This window comes from Talpa occidentalis, unplaced genomic scaffold (assembly GCF_014898055.3).
Source record: "Talpa occidentalis isolate TD23 unplaced genomic scaffold, MPIMG_talOcc4v2.1 talOcc4.12, whole genome shotgun sequence".
Lineage (NCBI taxonomy): Eukaryota > Metazoa > Chordata > Mammalia > Eulipotyphla > Talpidae > Talpa > Talpa occidentalis.
In genome coordinates this window covers 61,946,549-61,963,630 of record NW_023601212.1, presented here as the reverse complement: position 1 = coordinate 61,963,630, position 17,082 = coordinate 61,946,549, and the positions used below count along the sequence as shown (strand labels likewise).

Sequence of the window (17,082 nt, the reverse complement as noted above, 5' to 3'; positions counted from 1 at the left end):
TGCAGTTTTCTTAGAAGAAAAGGAAGGTTGGGGTAGCTCTAGTGGGAAGAAGTTTTTAGATAAAGAAACGTGACTTTTCTTTTCAATTGGGAAGGTGAAGAACAGTATTAGGGGATGAAAGAGGAAAACAGGCAAACTGAAATATAGACATGGCCAGACCTTGTTCCTTGAGGCTTATGTCAAAGTAGAATGAAAAACTAAATGCCTATGTGTATATATACATACATATTTGTTTTGTCATTCATATATGATATGGATATATAAATATGTGTATATACGCATGTATACGTTTTTATGTCTACATTCATATATACATATGGGAGTATTGGGATATGTATATATAAATGTATACATTTATTTATTTTTATTATTTTATTTTATATATTTTTACATCATTTTTCATTTTTGTACAATGCATTCATTTTCACCTCAGTTATAGTCCCTGTGAAATTCCCACCCCCCATTTACCTGTGAGTCATCACCATTGTCCCTTGTGTTCTTTCCACCCCTCTTTTGATTCTTCTCCCTTCTCCCCCTCTGCAAAGTGTCTCTGGTTTATAGTTGCCTATTGATTTTGATTTTCACTTTTTTATAATTACTTTTTTTTTTCCTGATCCCTTATTTGGATCCTCTACATTCCTCCTATAAGTGAAACTGATATTTTTCTTTCTCTTTCTGGCTTATTTCACTGAGCATGATCCCTTCCAGCTCCATCCATATTGATGCAAATGGCATGAGTTTATTTTTTTGATTGCAGAGTAATATTCCATTGTGTATTTATACAGATAACTGTATGTATGTGTGTGTATATTCATTGCTGCTTCATCCATATATGCATATGTGCTTGGGGATACAGGTGGGTGTATATGTGCTTTAATTGTGAATGTCCTTTTCTTCCCTTGTTCATAGTGTCTGATAGAGACTAATGACAAAAGGTCAAAGGCAAAAAAAAAAAATACATATGCTGGAGCATCAATCTCTTAATTTTGGAGAGATGACTAAGAACAAAGTGCTTCTTTATAAATTAGAGAGAAATGCAAAATGTAGTTAGATTACTTTAAAACCTTCTAATCTATGTGTTTGATACTAATTTTTTAGTACAAATCAGAAAGCTTCTTATTAAGTCAAAGAGAAATATAAAGAAAAAATACTGTTTAGCAACATTGTTGCTGAAATATTCTCTGGGCCTTTGCACAGGTAACCATGGGGAAGAGAGTGGCCATCATCGGGGCTGGCGTCAGCGGATTGGCCTCCATCAGGAGCTGTCTGGAAGAGGGGCTGGAGCCCATTTGCTTTGAGAGGAGCAAAGATGTTGGGGGCTTGTGGAAATTCTCAGTGAGTGGGACATCACTCCAATAGACAGAGAAGTGAGGTGGGAAGCACGTGAGAACATATTGCAGAAACCCGGCCTTCAACCTAGCTGTCAGTTATAATCTCTCTTAGGTTTGGAATCTATGAAGCACATTAAGAGCAGTCTGGAAAGTGAGCTTCCAGAGCATCCTGCCTTGCTACCTGCCTGCCAACTCTGACACCAGCCATGCCAGGCTGCACTAACAAAATTACTAATTATAGCTGTGATAAAAAATTTTGAAAAACACTATTTTAAACATAACCAAAATCTTCTTTGTACATAAAACAGTGTGATCTAATCCATCAGAACTATCCCATGATATGTTGAAAGGGATTTACCACAAAAAAAATACCATTTAACCATTTTTAAGTACACAGTTCTGTGGAATTAAGTTCATTCACATTGCTCAACAACCACCTCCAGAACATTTTTAAAATTCCCAAAGTTAAACTCAGCACTAATTAAACAATAGTTCTCAATTTGTCCCTCACCCTGACTCCAAACAGCCTTTATCAACAAATTTGATTACTCATCTCATATAAACAGAATCATACAGTATTTGCCTTGTCACTGAATCATTTCACTTAGCATAAAATACACAAAATTAGTACTTTTTACTACATATAGTAACATGTATTGTAATTCCTTTCTTTTAAGACTGAATAATATCTCATTGTTTGTATATACCAGATTTTGTTTATCCGTGCTCATGATCTGAAACAGTAAAATTTGGAAAATATCTGTTGTATTTAATGGGTCAAAGGAATACAATGATTGTAGTTACATTTTCCTATATAATATAATGAAATTAAAAAATTGTTTCTCTTAGAAGACAGGGAAGTGAGGTGGGAAGCTCGTGAGAACATAATGCAGAAACCCAGGCCCAGTACATATGTTCTTCCACATTTTAAGTTCCTTTGATAAGCATTTTTTAAGTGAATTTAAGTTGTATCTTACTGAATTTACTGGTGGGTAAAAGCCAACACAAAATGAATCATAATTATTCAGAATTGGTCCTGACCAGGATAAGTATACTCATTTGCAAACTCTCTTTCCTTTTAAACTGTACCTTAACAGGACATTGCAGAGGAAGGGAGGGCTAGCATTTACCAATCAGTCTTCACCAACTCTTCCAAGGAGATGATGTGTTTTCCAGATTTCCCATATCCTGATGACTACCCCAACTTTATGCACAACAGCAAGCTCCAGGAATATATCATTGCATTTGCCAAAGAAAAGAACCTCCTAAAATATATACAGTTCAAGGTAAGATGCTATACCAAAAATTTATTTTGGGCCTAACTGTGAGGAATTCTATACTTATTAAATTCCTGTTTGTTCCTTTTACTCTCCCTTATTTATCAACATCTTCAACAGAGTGGTCCTCTAAACTAGATCTCCAGATGGGGAAGAATACGTGAGAAATTTACAAAACATGATCACATACTGTTCTTAAACTAATGTGACGTTAGCTCAGAAATCAATAACAAAGAAATAAGTATAAAACAACTATGAATTTGAAAATTTTAAAAATCTTTTTCTAAACAATCTACAGGTCAAAGAAGAAATTGCAATGGAAATTTTAAAATATTTAGAAATGAATGATAATTTAAATTCTACATATCAATACTTGTGGTAAACATAGAGAGCAAAACTGTCATGAAAATTATAAGCTTACATCTTAGATAAATATTTGAAAACTAATAAGGTAAGAACAATTGGAAAATGATAACAGAATAAACTTAAGAATATAAAATGAAGATAATAAAAACAAATTAAGAATATTAGAAAATAAAGAATATTAAGAAAATTATAAGTTCCATTCTTTTAAGTTTAATGAAATAAACAAAAGACAATAACTGGCAGTTTGAGTGGGGAAAAAGCAAAGGTACAAATAAATAATATTAGGGATGAAAAGAAGAACAAAATAGGGCCTCCCCGGTGGCGCAGCAGTTGAGCGCTAGGTTGCGAAGCTGCCTGCAGCCTCTGCAGCACCGGTTCGATCCCCAGCTGCTCCCAGGCCACCCCCCGGCCGCTGAAGGAGGGTCCCATATGGCGTGCAGACCTCTCCTGCCACCCGCTGCTCCCCTCAGCAGTGTACTTCGGTCCTTCTGCCTGCTCTGCTCCCCGCTCTGGCTCTGGTGAATTCTCTCACCCTCCCGCGCTTCTGACTGTACCCAGTGCATGTATAAATAAATAAATAAATAAAAATAAATCTAAAAAAAAAAAAGAACAAAATAGCTTTAAAATGTAACAAGAACACCATAAACACATTTGCCAATAATTTGTAAATCAGTTAAAATTTTTAAATCATTTTTTGAACTTTCCAAAACTCACTGAAAAAAGTAACTAACCTAAATTTATTGATGACATATTTATTTTATAAACTCTTCCAGAGACTAAGAAATTAAATGTGTTTGCCATACTCACTCTGTGATACAATCTGATATCAAAAGCAGATAAAGACAACATGAATGAGGAAAATTATCAGCCCATCCCCCTCATGAAAACTGATGCAAAAATCCTATAATCTTAACAATCTTATACAGAAACTTGGTGACAGTGGTTGAGTTTGGATTATGGGTGCAGTGTATTTTGATGTTATAAAACATAAACAGGGCCTCCCCGGTGGCTCAGCGGGTTGAGTGCTGTGCTGTGAAGCTGTCCGCAGCCACTGCAGAGTGGGTTCGATTCCCAACTGGCCAGGGAGATTCCCACCTGGCAATGCAGACCTCTCCTTGTCTCTCCTGCTGCTCCCCTCAGCAGTGTCTTCGGTCCATCTGCCTGTCCTGCTCCCTGCTCTGGCTCTGGTGAATTCTCTCACCCTCCCGCACCTCTGACTGTACCCCAGTTCTTGTATAAATAAATAAATCTTTAAAAATAAATAAATAAAACATAAATTACTAATTCACTATAAAAACCTGTTACAGAAAAAAACTTTAGGTTCACCAAATTGAGAAAGGCATTAAATAAAAATTAACAATTTATGCCTGTAAGAAAGAAATGTAAAGGGGAAAAAAAAGAAGCTCTCACCAAACTATTTCTTAACCCAGGGAAGGGAAGGGAAGGGAATTTTCTTAACCCAGTAAAACATATATAAACATTATGTTAAATTTATAGTGTTCCATATGATCCTGAAAGAGAGGCCTTCCAAAATGTTCAGATTCTTCCCAAGATGTCCAAAGAGGGCTATTTTAAATGTTTCACATTATATGTGGTGCAAATCTATTGAGGCCCTGAAGGTTTCAAGAGAAACTGTTACCATTATCTCATTATCTTAAAGAAGGAAGATTACCCAGACTTAGGTCACCTACAGAAATAAGGTTGTTGTTTTTTGTTTTTGTTTTTTTTTTTGTTTTTTGGTGGGGGGATCCTATCCTACAGCAGGGCAAGCATTTAGAGCATCTGGTTTTGCCAAGTGTCATCCTCTCCTAATCATGTGAAACTTTCTACTGTCCTTGACACCCCAGACATGCATTTCACTCATTGACCCAAGATTAAAAACCCTCAATCTGACCCATTTACTCTAGAATTTAAGGTCATGTAAATTCTCCATATGTGTAATTAAATTTACTCTTTTTTCCTACTAATCTGTCTGATGTTCAGTTGTTTGCTAGGCCAGGTCTCTTGTGCCCCTAGAGTAGCCACTAGCCACAAAATTGAAATATACTGTAAGGATAAAACACAATTGGGATTTCAAAGCCTTACTATGAAAAAGAATGTAAAACACCTCATTAACCTATGAAAACAGTATAGCCGTTTCTCAAAATAGTAAAAATAGATGTACCATGTCATTCAAGAATTCCACTTGTTATTATGTACAAGAATGGCAGAGCACCACGCATACACATATATATAATATATATATTATATATATATTCCTATGTTCCCTGCAGCATTGTTTACAATAGACAAGCTAAGGAAACAACCTAAATACCCAAGAATGGATGACTATAGTATTAGACATTATTATTATATAACATTATATACATATATTATTATATATTATATAATATAATATAGATAGATTACCCCAAATTACACATTTTAATGTGCAACTCAGTGTTTAGTCCATGCATCAACATCTCACATCCTACCTCAAACCTGTAGACATCTGGGAATGTGGTCCTAGAATCTGTACTTTAACAGGTTTTCCAGGTAATCATCTATCTGCATGCTAAAATCTGAGAAATTATGTTCTGAATGTAGAGAGCAGATTACTCATTACATGGGGTCAGTGCTGCTTGTAAACTATGATTGGATTCACTATAATAGCTCCAAGAGGAATCACTCTTGTACTGCAGAAAATATTTCATGTATAAGAAACCATCTGGAGATAATATATTTATATATGCAGGGAATTTTGAATTTATAATATGTACCTTAATAATGAATTAAGTATTTTTCCTAAACTGCCATCCATTAAGCATTTTGTTCAAGTAGTTGATCAAGTTGGTACCAAATCTACCTATTAGCATAAAAAGAAAGCTATCCTTCCTTTATTTTTCTTAGACACTTGTATCCAGCATAAACAAATGTCCTGATTTCTCAGTCACCGGTCAATGGAATGTTACCACTGAAAAGGATGGTAAAAAACAATCAGCTGTTTTTGATGCTGTAATGATTTGTTCGGGACATCATGTATATCCCAACATACCAAAAGAGTCCTTTCCTGGTAAGGCCAAAATTTAGGCTGCCATCTACAAGTGGCATGATTAAGTATTTGGTAATGTCTATTTTAATATAAAAGTACAGGTTAAACTAAGATATGCTCCTGTTATGTCTAATGTACTTAGAGTGCTAAAATTCAACTACTGTGACTTTATTCACTGCCATGATCTATGACCACAACTTTTTAAATGGAAATAAACAACTCATATGTTTCCCACTTTTATGTAGGACTAAAACTTTTTAAAGGCGAATGCTTCCATAGCCGGGACTATAAGGAACCAGGAATATTTAAGGGAAAGCGAGTCCTAGTGATTGGCCTGGGGAATTCTGGCTGTGATATTGCCACGGAACTCAGCCACACGGCAGCACAGGTACCACGTCCCAGGTACTGGCGTGGGGGGGGGAGGGGCACTTTAAAAGGACAAAAACAATTACCATTTGAAAGGTGTGATATGAAACAGGGGGATGGAAAGGTACTTGGTGTAAATAACTTACTGTTTCTTATAGCGCAACTTTCCTCCATAATAGGTGAGGTTTTAAGTAGCTTGTTACGGCAAGGGCATATCATCAGCAAGGAGTGATGTGGTCATTTGGTGTCAATACATGTCTGACTAATTCCTTCTGTATTCAGGGTTAAGGTTATGACACTGACACTCCTACGTATGTCCTTCAATTATCTTTGAGTTTCTGTTTCTTCTTAATAAAAGATAAGAATATTTTTTGAGCTTGTTGAGGAATTAAAACATTTTATCATGATTTCAGCCATGTAGAGTTATATATTTGTTCAGATTGCATACAGTCATCCCATGTTATTTGTCGAGAACCTATTATGTACCAGGCATAGACTCGGATACTGGAGAGAGAATGGTAAACAAAACACATATGATACCTACCCTGAAAATCAGAGTCTAGTATCGAAAATTGATCTTAACCAAGCAAAAGCATAAGTGTAAAACTTATAATTGTGAAAAGGACTAATAAAGGCCACCAATCTGTAATAATGGTTAATAGGGGTGACCTACTTCAGAATGGCAAGTGAAAAAGTCCATTTTGAACTGACATTTAAACTGAAAGCTAAAAATTGACAAAGGAGGCCAGTTTCAGAAAAGGACTTCAGGAAGATGGTTTTAAAGCATGAAAAAGCTTAGAGAGCAAGACACTGAGAGAAAAAGCCACTTGGCTGCCACTCCATCTGGTTGGAAAAGAATGGCATGCAGAAAGTTTGGGCAGAAGGTGGAGAAGTGATACAGGTCCCGTTAGGTCATGTTGAACAAATGTCATCTACTAGCTTGAAAGATTCTTTTGGGATGAAGAGCCCAGAAGGCAACAGATAGGAATTTTATCTCCAGGTGTCATACCTACTAATGTCACACTGGGCATCCCCAGCATAAGCCCATTTCACATCCTGGTATTACAACCAGTGAAAGCAAGGAGATCACTAAGTTAATGACATAAAAATATTTTCTTATTTATCTGCTCAAAGCACTTTACTAGACAGCATAGAGACACAAAGATGTCAATTATATAGCCCTCTCCTAGAGGCGCTTAAAATCTATTTGTGAAAATAATACTGTGATATAAATACAACCTCAAAAGTTAAGTAGAAAGCATGACAATTTCAAGAACTGACACTGAAATAAAGGATCAACAAGTGATTCAGGAGAAATGTCCATGATTACAGAATTGGAGAACTCATAAAGGGGTAAAACTGAACCATTCTTTGAAGAATATACATATATCACATAGTTGAAGAGGTGGCAAAGAGTTTTTTCACAGAAGAAAAATAGCATGGACAAAAGTATGAAGACAGGAGTGAAACTACAAGTTGGACTACAGTAGATTCATTCTGCTTGATTGAAGTCTCATAATAGTGACAACTTGTGCAGTGGTACTCAAATACCTGCATATAAAAGTGCCCCTTTGATTGTGGGAAGAATGTAGTCTGAGTTTTATTGTACCCATTTTATAGAAAAGATAACTGAGGACTAGAAATGTGAATTGTCTTCTTGAACGTCATAAGGGAAATTAATGTTCAGCCATGAAAGTGTTAGAAGACTGAAACCCAGATATTGTGATTCCAAGGACAGAGTAGCTATAGAAATTGAGAGAGGAAAAAAAAAGACTGGACACATGTTATGTCATATACTTGAATAAACTGAATCACAGGCTGAAGAATCTGGATATTGTCATAAATAATGGTAAGCCATGAAAGCTTCTTGAACTAAGAAAAGGTATGATGAAACCATGGTTTTAAGAGTCATTCATTCATTATGTATATATGATAAATTAGAGGGAAGAGAGACCAATTTCAAAGAATCTCAATTTAACAAATTGATCCTCTATCTCTTGTCTAATTTCCATTATAAAAAATGCATTGAAGTGTTATCATATATGATGATTTTTGTTCTTAAATGCCTGCAAGACTGCACTGTTAGGGGTTCACATGACAGCAGGGAGAGGAAAAGTGCACATAGTCCATGCCAGGAAATGTTAGAATTTGATGTGGTGACTAGCCTATAATATCCATTTTATGAATGAGGAATCTAAAGATTAGAAAAATTAAAGGAATTTGCCCCAAGTCACATCATAGGTATGTAGCAGATCCAAGATTTCAAAATCTTTGCCTCTTTTTATCTAAAATGTCTATTTTGAGATTATAATTGCTTGTCTGTAGACAATGATCATCAGATAAGCACTAGGGGAAATAGAATTTAGCTCTACATCAGAGAATATTTGATTAAAATATGAAAATTTGCCTAAAACAATATTACAGGGTCATTGACTTTAAGACACAGATTAGAGTACAGGAAATTTATTTAGGAACATTCTTTGAATGAATATCCCTGCAAGAAGGGAAGGGAGCTTCACTTTACCTTACTCTGAAGCTGCCATGGTCTTTTTGAATTGTCTTGAGTTAGAGAGAGAGGTTGAACATCAATCTTAAATCAACCAGCCACTGGATGTAAGGAAAACAGACAAAGACCTAAGTTGAAGACTCTCTCGCTTCTACCATGAATCCCCAAGAGGGCCAACAGTTGAGAGTTGCTGTCTGACAACACTCCCAGGAGCTAATGTAATAAATCCATCCCTAAAGGGACCTGAGGATATATTATAATATACAAATTGATGGTGACTACTTTGTTGTATTGGTGTTTAAGGTGATCATTAGCTCCAGGAGTGGCTCCTGGGTGATGAGTCGGGTCTGGGATGATGGTTATCCATGGGACATGATGTTCATCACGCGATTTGAAACATTCCTCAAGAACAACTTACCAACAGCCATCTCTGACTGGTGGTACATGAAGCAAATGAATGCAAGATTCAAGCACGAGAACTACGGCTTGATGCCTTTAAATGGGTAATGCAGAGTTCAGCATGTTATGTCTGCTACCTTTTATTTCATTGTCAACAACCTTAATGTATGTTGTAACCACCAAACAAGTCAAAATAATGAGTTGAGTAATCACATCTCATATTTCAGGGAGTGAAGAATTGCAAAAATTAGGAGTGATTTCCAATTTCACAATCCTCCTCCCCAGATTTGTACAGCTGGAAAGTTATATAATACCTCAGGAATGAGTCCCTAGAGTAATAAATATTGCTATGTTTTAAGCACTTAATAATGCATGTCACAGCCTCCTTAAGACTCTGAGGTGCAACATCTCATTTTACCCTCACAACAGTTATGAAGAGGGTTCTACTGTTATCCCCACTTCAGAAATAAGAAAACTGAGGTTCCATGTAGTTCATAACATTACCAAAATCCCACAGCAGTATTCAAAACAAACGCAGACAGGCTGACTCTAGAACCCCTCACTCTAAGCTGCCTTGCTGTGCTGCCTGTCACTTGGTGGAAACATTCAGTGAAACAAAGCAAGAGAATTGTCCCTGTCTCCACACTGGAGTCACCCACCTTCACACCATCCTCCACTGAATGAAGTGTTTGTATCCTCAGTGTTCTCCTCTTCACTCACTCCTCTAATACCCTCCAAGCCAATCAGATGATAAAGTATTTTGGCAAAGAGTGCAAAACCCTAGCAATAAACCATTCACATCAAAGTGAATCCATTAAATCAACAAATATTTACTAAATACTATTTTCCAGTTTCTATGTTAAGCCCTGTAAAAAACAGCAGTGAGCTAAACCAAAAACAAAAAAATACTGTTGTCTTCATGGAGTTACATTCTAGTTGTGGGAAACAAGTTATAAATGAATAGCAGAAGATCACAGAGAAGGTGATGTGTACTAAGAATGGGACATGGGGAACACAGGTTGGACTAATTTAAACAGTCCTCAGTGGAGGTCTCACTGAGAAGGAGACTTTAATGCAAATCCCAGAAGAAGATGAGGAAATGAGCTATGAGGGTATCTGGGGAAGATTATTCCAGAGCATGGAAAAAGCAGTGAGGACATGGCCTCAAGGATATGACTGGCATGTGTAGCAAACAGCAGTGCTCTTCCTCAAGAAAAGCAGGTAGGCATGAATAACAGGAGATATAAGAATAGCCTGATGATACTGGGCTTCTAGATCTTGGGAAAGACTCTGACTTTTATTCTGAAAGCACTGGGAAGACATAGCAGGCATCTGAACAAATTAGGGACAAGATGGAAGTTTATTCAAAGAGATCACTGTGGCTGCTGTGGTTTTCATAAGTGTAGAGCAGTAGATTAAGGAAGAGATTATTGTCAAAAACCAAATAAGAGATATGGTGACTGGGATCAGAACTGTCAGGAGTTGAAGTTCTCTCGCCTTTGACTTTCTTCCTCCTATCTGGTCTTCATCCTAGTGATCACTTTGTATTATCTTGTATGAAGAATAACAGCACACATTTTTGAGCACCTTCTATGACTATGACAAATTCTTTCTACTGTTTAGATCTCAGGCATAACAGTTACTGCCTCTCCAAATGAGAAAGACAAGGCTCAACAAAATTAAGAAATTTTCATCTATCAAGGTTCACAGTTAATAAATAGCAAAGGAGAAATTCAAGTATCCAGGTGCTTTGACTTTAGGCCTAATTTTTCCTGAAATAGGCTTTAATAGGGCACTAAGCCTGGGTGTTTATTGCGGGATTTAGAGAGAGTTTTATAGAAGAAAAAAATCACAGAAAATAAAAAAGGAATCAATCACAAGGGCCAACTTCCCTTACTTCACATTGTTGCCTTATGTCTGTTTTGTTCTTCCACCATATTGGTGCCATTCCAATGGCATGGGCTAAAATTTTGCTCCTTTCTTCTTAATTTATATGTGGACCCATAAGACAAAGAGGAAATAATGTAGTTCAGTGGTTGTTTTTATTCCCTGTACAGAACCCTGAGGAAAGAGCCTGTGTTTAATGACGAGCTCCCAGCTCGCATCCTATGTGGCACTGTGTCCATCAAGCCCAACGTGAAGCAGTTCACAGCGACCTCAGCTGTGTTTGAGGATGGGACTGTGTTTGAGGCCATTGACTGCATCATTTTTGCCACAGGCTATAGTTATGCCTACCCCTTCCTTGATGACTCCATCATCAAAAGCAGAGATAATGAGGTCACCTTGTTTAAAGGCATCTTCCCTCCTCTACTGGAGAAGCCAACCATGGCAGTGATTGGCCTTGTCCAGTCCCTGGGGGCTGCCATTCCCACAACAGACTTGCAGGCCCGCTGGGCAGTGCAAGTAATAAAGGGTAAGTTGATAAATAAGCTCATTGATGAAGAATGGATCTCAATGAGAATGCCTTCTGGTCTTTGTGAAGACAGTAATCCTAATTACAAGGGACACATCTTAGATCACAGCCAGTTCTGAAAATCTACACTTCTATATTTGGCATATTGTATTTTAATATAAAATACATCATATGGGATTATCATGTGCAATAGTATAAGATATTATTTGAAAAGATTTTTTGTGATTTACCACTCCTTAGTGCTGATAGTTAGCCAAGATCTTTCATTAAACAGGAGAACACCAGAGCTTCTGGTTCTAAGTACATGACAACTTTATTAAATCATGATTTTAAAACTCAGTAGAATGACACTGCTTAAAAGATTAGTAAAAGAACATGTTTCCAAGCTGATGCCTAGCCAACTTCAAATATCCAGTCATGAAACATGATTGCTGGAAAGGCAGTGACCTTCTTTGCCCTATTTTTTTTATTGCTGTGAGTCAGATAAGGATAAGTACTAGATCATTAGAGACAGAGTACTAGGTGTGGTCTGTCTCTAAGGTATAGGAACAATGAATGCTTGTATTTAAAACAAAAAAAAAGGAAACTACAAATTTGATAGGGGCAGGCAAGGAAAGCAGGCAGCATGTGTTCTGGAATCAGATTCACACTAAGGTTTGAATGCAGCTATGGGCAGTACAGATCGTAAGACCAAACAGAACTGTGGTTAAAGAACAAATGGATCCTATATTGTGAAAAAATAAACAAGGATGTTAAAAAAAAAAAAAAAGAACAAACAGAGAAGTCAAAGTTTAGTGTGCAAAATGTAAAAGGCATAAACTTCTGGAACTTAACATATCTACTTCATCTGAGGCCACTTATAAGGACTTCTAGAACTACCTGACTTGCTGGGGGCTAAAGTTTCCTCTTATTTATTTTTTTATTTATTTATACAAGCACTGGGTACAGTCAGAAGCGAGGGAGGGTGAGAGAATTCACCAAAGCAGAACAGGCAGACTGACGAAGTACACTGCTGAGGGGAGCAGTGGGCGGCAGGAGAGGTCTGCGCGCCATGTGGGACCCTCGCCGGTGGCCTGGGATCTAACCGGCGCTGCAGAGGCTGCGGGCAGCTTCACAGTCCAGTGCTCAACCACTGCGCCACCGGGGAGGCCCTCCTCATTTTATACAAGAGATTGGAACTTACCACTACACATTTTGGCTCCATCCACATCATTATAGTCCTGCGCATCAGCAACCCCTCTCCCACCTCCTTCTATCTCACCTGCAAGCAGATATGTGCTGCATAGTGTTGCTCCAGTAAGGCAACAACTAGGCAGAAAATTCTACTCACAAAGAATGAGTTTAGGTTTCAGGCTCAGAAAGACTGAAGTTAAAGATCAGGTACTTAATCTCTGTGAGGACAAGAATTGTAACCTGACTCTGAAAAAGAAGATAAGGAGAGACCTGAGGGAACTGACATAGAGGGAAAGAGTGGGCTTAGGGGAAAAGAGAAATAAGGCAAATAACCCAATTTAGGGGAATCAGAGTGCCCAGACATAGGGACCAGTTACAACAACCCAAATGGCAGTAATTTCTAAGCTATTGGGAATAGCGTTTTATCTCACTCATTCCTCCTGAGTGATTCCAAGGTTTGGAACAAGACCATCTCTACAAAGACTATTTGAGTGACCCTGCCTGGAAGGATTGCAGAAACAGGGAATTAGGCAAATCATTACAGGTATTGAGCAATCAGATCTGGGCTGGACGCTCTAGTCTTATTCAAGATCTTCCCCAAATTGTCTTCATATGGCCCATTTAAAGTCTCTCTGAGAACAAAAGCATGCCTTTTCCAGAATAAACCTCAAATCTTGGGGCAACTCTGACTCAGATCTGGTCTCCTGGGGCTGTCCTACGTGTTTGGTGACTTGTGGGTACCACATCCACCATCTCAGAGAGAAATTTGGGGCTTTGCTAGATTCTGTATCTTACCTACTGGAAATTCCATTTTCTGAATTCTAAAAAAGCAGTATTATTTCCTATAGTTTTTTCCTTAAATGTTAAAAAGAGGTGCAATTTACCTTTGCTGTAGTTTATTAAAGACATTCTTAATAATACAACTTAGGGATTAGAATATAATACCCGAAACTAATTTCAAACATCTGGTAACTAGTTTAAGAGCAGAGAAACAAAGCTGCAAAGCAATTTGAATAGTGATTTTTAATTTTTATGACAAATACCAGTCCTGAGAAGATTGGGAATGAATTATATGTATCTCAAAATGTTATACATATTTTTCATTCTGTTCCTAAGCTCACAATTTTATTTTGCAATTCAGTGACAAAAGAATAGAAAACACTAATTTAATTTGTAACTCATTAAAAAAGAAAAATATAATGCATATCTGGAGTTGATGTTATTGCAGCGCTATTTATAATAGGTAAAACCTGGAAGCAACCCAAATGCCCAAAAACAGGTGACTGGATCAAGAAGATGTGGTAAATATACACAATGGAATACTATTCAGCAATCAAAAAGATAAATTAATGCTATTCGCGCAACATGAACGGAGCTAGAAGGAATTAAGTTCAGTAAAATAAGTCAGAAGGAAGAAGAAAATTATCTGATGGTTTCACTTACAGGAGGAATATAGGGGGGGAATAAGACATGGGGGGAATAATAACAATACAAAGCAAAACAAAACAAAACAAAAACAAACAGATGATTATAAACCAGAGAGATCCTGCAGGGGAGGAGGAGGGAGAGGGATCAGAGGCAGGGAGGAGCACAGGGGACTGTGGTGATGGTGCACAGTGAAGGAGACTCTATGGGGACTACACCTGAGGGGTTGGGGTGGGGGGGGGAAGCAAACATTGTTTAAAAATGAACAATGATGGGCCTCCCCAGTGGCGCAGTGGTTGAACCCTGGGTTGCGAAGCTGCCTGCAACCTCTGCAGCGCCAGTTCAATCCCCGGCCGCCATGTGAGGGTCCCACATGGCGCGCAGACCTCTCCAGCAGCCCGCTTCTCCCCTCAGCAGTGTACTTCATCCGTCTGCCTGTTCTGCTCCCCGCTCTGGCTCTGGTGAATTCTCTCACCCTCCCGTGCTTCTGACTGTACCCAGTGCTTGTATGTATAAATAAATAAATAAATAAATAAATAAATAAATAAATAAATAAATAAATATTTTTAAAAATCAGTTAAAAAAATGAGCAATGATGTAAAATAGATATAAATAAAAATTACAAAAAAGAAAAATGATTGGCTGATCATATTCTGACTTACTTAGCTTTTGTTGTATCTTCTCTTTTTTAGGAATTTGCACTTTGCCTTCTGTGAAAGACATGATGAATGACATTGATGAGAAAATGGGGAAAAAACTCAAATGGTAAGAGCATCTATTGTAAAGGGTGGGGGTCTAAGATTTCTGTAGAAAAGTCAGAATTTGTGCTTGGAACAACATTAGTCTCAGATGCTCCTAAGTAAGGTTGTTAGGGTAACAGCTAGGAGCTGTCATCCATCCAGTAAGTATTTTTTAAGGATATAGTTTGCACCTGACAGTATACTGCATCCTGTTATATGCAAGACACAGTGAATAGTAGGACTAAGAGCCTATATCATACAGCAATTTTAGCCTCCCATGATACCTGCAATATATCACAAAAAGGAAACTCAGAAAAGACTAAAAATAAGAAAAATTATTTTCTGGCCCATAAATTCACTTAGATGTAGGCAATGGCCTCAAATGTTGCTAATGAAAATGACTCAGCAAAATGAGGATTGCGTGGGAATAGAGCTCCAGACCCAGCTTTGCCACTAATTAGCTCAATTAACCGCCGGTTTACTAGTTCAGTGGCCATGAACTAGTTACTTCATTTGAAGAAGGCACAATTTATCCATATGTAAGTGGTGACAAAATCCTGTTCTCAGCTGTCTTGAAGTATTACAGATATCCAAATGAGAGCAATAGAAAAGTTTTTTGGGAAAAAACTACAAGTACATAGTAAGTGAACACTATCTCCCTTCCCAGTACAAGGGATTCACATTGATTCCAACTGGTTAAAAAAAAAAAAAAAAAAAAAAAAAAAAAAAAAAAAAAGGTGCAAAGCAATTTCCCTGTCTTGTTTCTATATAGTTTGGATAGCCACAGTGTATTTCCTCTCCCATCTCCAGGTTTGGCAAAAGCGAAACCATACAGATGGATTATATTGTTTATATGGATGAACTTGCCTCCTTCATTGGGGTCAAACCCAACATCCCGTGGCTGTTTCTCACAGACCCCAAGCTGGCCTTGGAAGTATTCTTTGGCCCTTGCAGCCCATACCAGTTTAGGCTGATGGGCCCAGGAAAGTGGCCAGGAGCCAGAAATGCCATCTTGACCCAGTGGGACCGAACACTGAAACCCATGAAGACGAGAGTTGTCGGGCATCTTCAGAAGCCTTGCCTAGCTTTCTGGTGGCTTAAGCGCCTAGCTATTCCTACTTTGCTCATTGCTGTTTTCCTTGTGTTGATCTAATCATCACTCCCTCTAGGATTCTGAAAGCTACTGACAATACTTGGCAAGGAATTTTGCTATTTAAAAAATAAGAATTTCACACCTCCTACTTTTCAATTCAGTAGGCATTAGTCAATAAAGCTGTACTATATCTAGGCTTTTAAATAAGCCCCTCTAAGAGTCACGCCATGATCTAAAAAAGAGCATTCATTTCTTTTTTTCGGTTCCTTTAACATTTCACAATCAGAAATAATGTTCTTTATCACTCACCTAAATCATCTCTGTAGGGGCAGGAAATGGACCACAGGGCAGGTTTTCTATGACCCAGCAGACCGGGTAAAGGAGGAGTCAGAGTCCTCAGTGGTTTTGCAGGTTTTTATTGGGATTACCAGGTACACGGCAGGCAGGGGCGCTGGGGGGCCGGTAGGCTGGCAGTCCTCCCAGCCCCCAGCAGGTCTTCACTCTGGGCTCTCCGGCCTTCTCTCGGCTTCTCTTTCGGCTTCTACTGGCGATCCCGTGACGCCGCCCTTAAAAGCACAGTCTTAGCCCAGGTGAATCCCATCTACCTATGCCCACACCCTACTCCAGGTGCCCGCCATCAGGCATGCATTCAGGACCACAAGGATCCATCATCTATCCTGATGGCGGGAGGGCAGAAAAGCCTGACATTTTTCCTTACCTACAATCTCCTAAGCCAATCATATTTACATGATTCCTTTTATCCTTTAAACAATGTTAAACATGTGCTTCAATCTAAACAAAGAATGAATTTAGCAGAATAGTTATGATATTATCAGGATACCTTTACAGACCATTTGCAGGATCAAGGGGAGAGCTGGCTATTTTATAAATATATATATATATATATATTATTCCATATTTTCTAGCCAATGAATCCCTGGCTAGAAACAGCATAGAGGTCC

At 37.9% G+C, this 17,082-nt stretch overlaps 1 protein-coding gene across 2 annotated transcripts; it reads left to right on the top strand.

The window, feature by feature from the left end:
- Positions 1 to 1,195: 1,195 nt before the first annotated feature.
- LOC119240073 (flavin-containing monooxygenase 3) lies at positions 1,196 to 16,195 on the top strand. 2 transcript variants are annotated; one of them, XM_037504433.1, is made up of 8 exons: positions 1,196 to 1,335; positions 2,429 to 2,617; positions 5,864 to 6,026; positions 6,251 to 6,393; positions 9,181 to 9,380; positions 11,334 to 11,689; positions 14,980 to 15,052; positions 15,838 to 16,180. In XM_037504433.1, exons 1-8 carry the CDS (start codon positions 1,204 to 1,206, stop codon positions 16,178 to 16,180), a joined length of 1,599 nt encoding a protein of 532 aa, XP_037360330.1. In that variant the 5' UTR covers positions 1,196 to 1,203. The 2 variants fall into 2 exon arrangements, with proteins under 2 accessions (XP_037360330.1, XP_037360331.1); XM_037504434.2 differs by lacking the exon at positions 2,429 to 2,617 and having other exon boundaries at positions 15,838 to 16,195.
- The last annotated feature ends 887 nt before the right edge of the window (positions 16,196 to 17,082 follow it).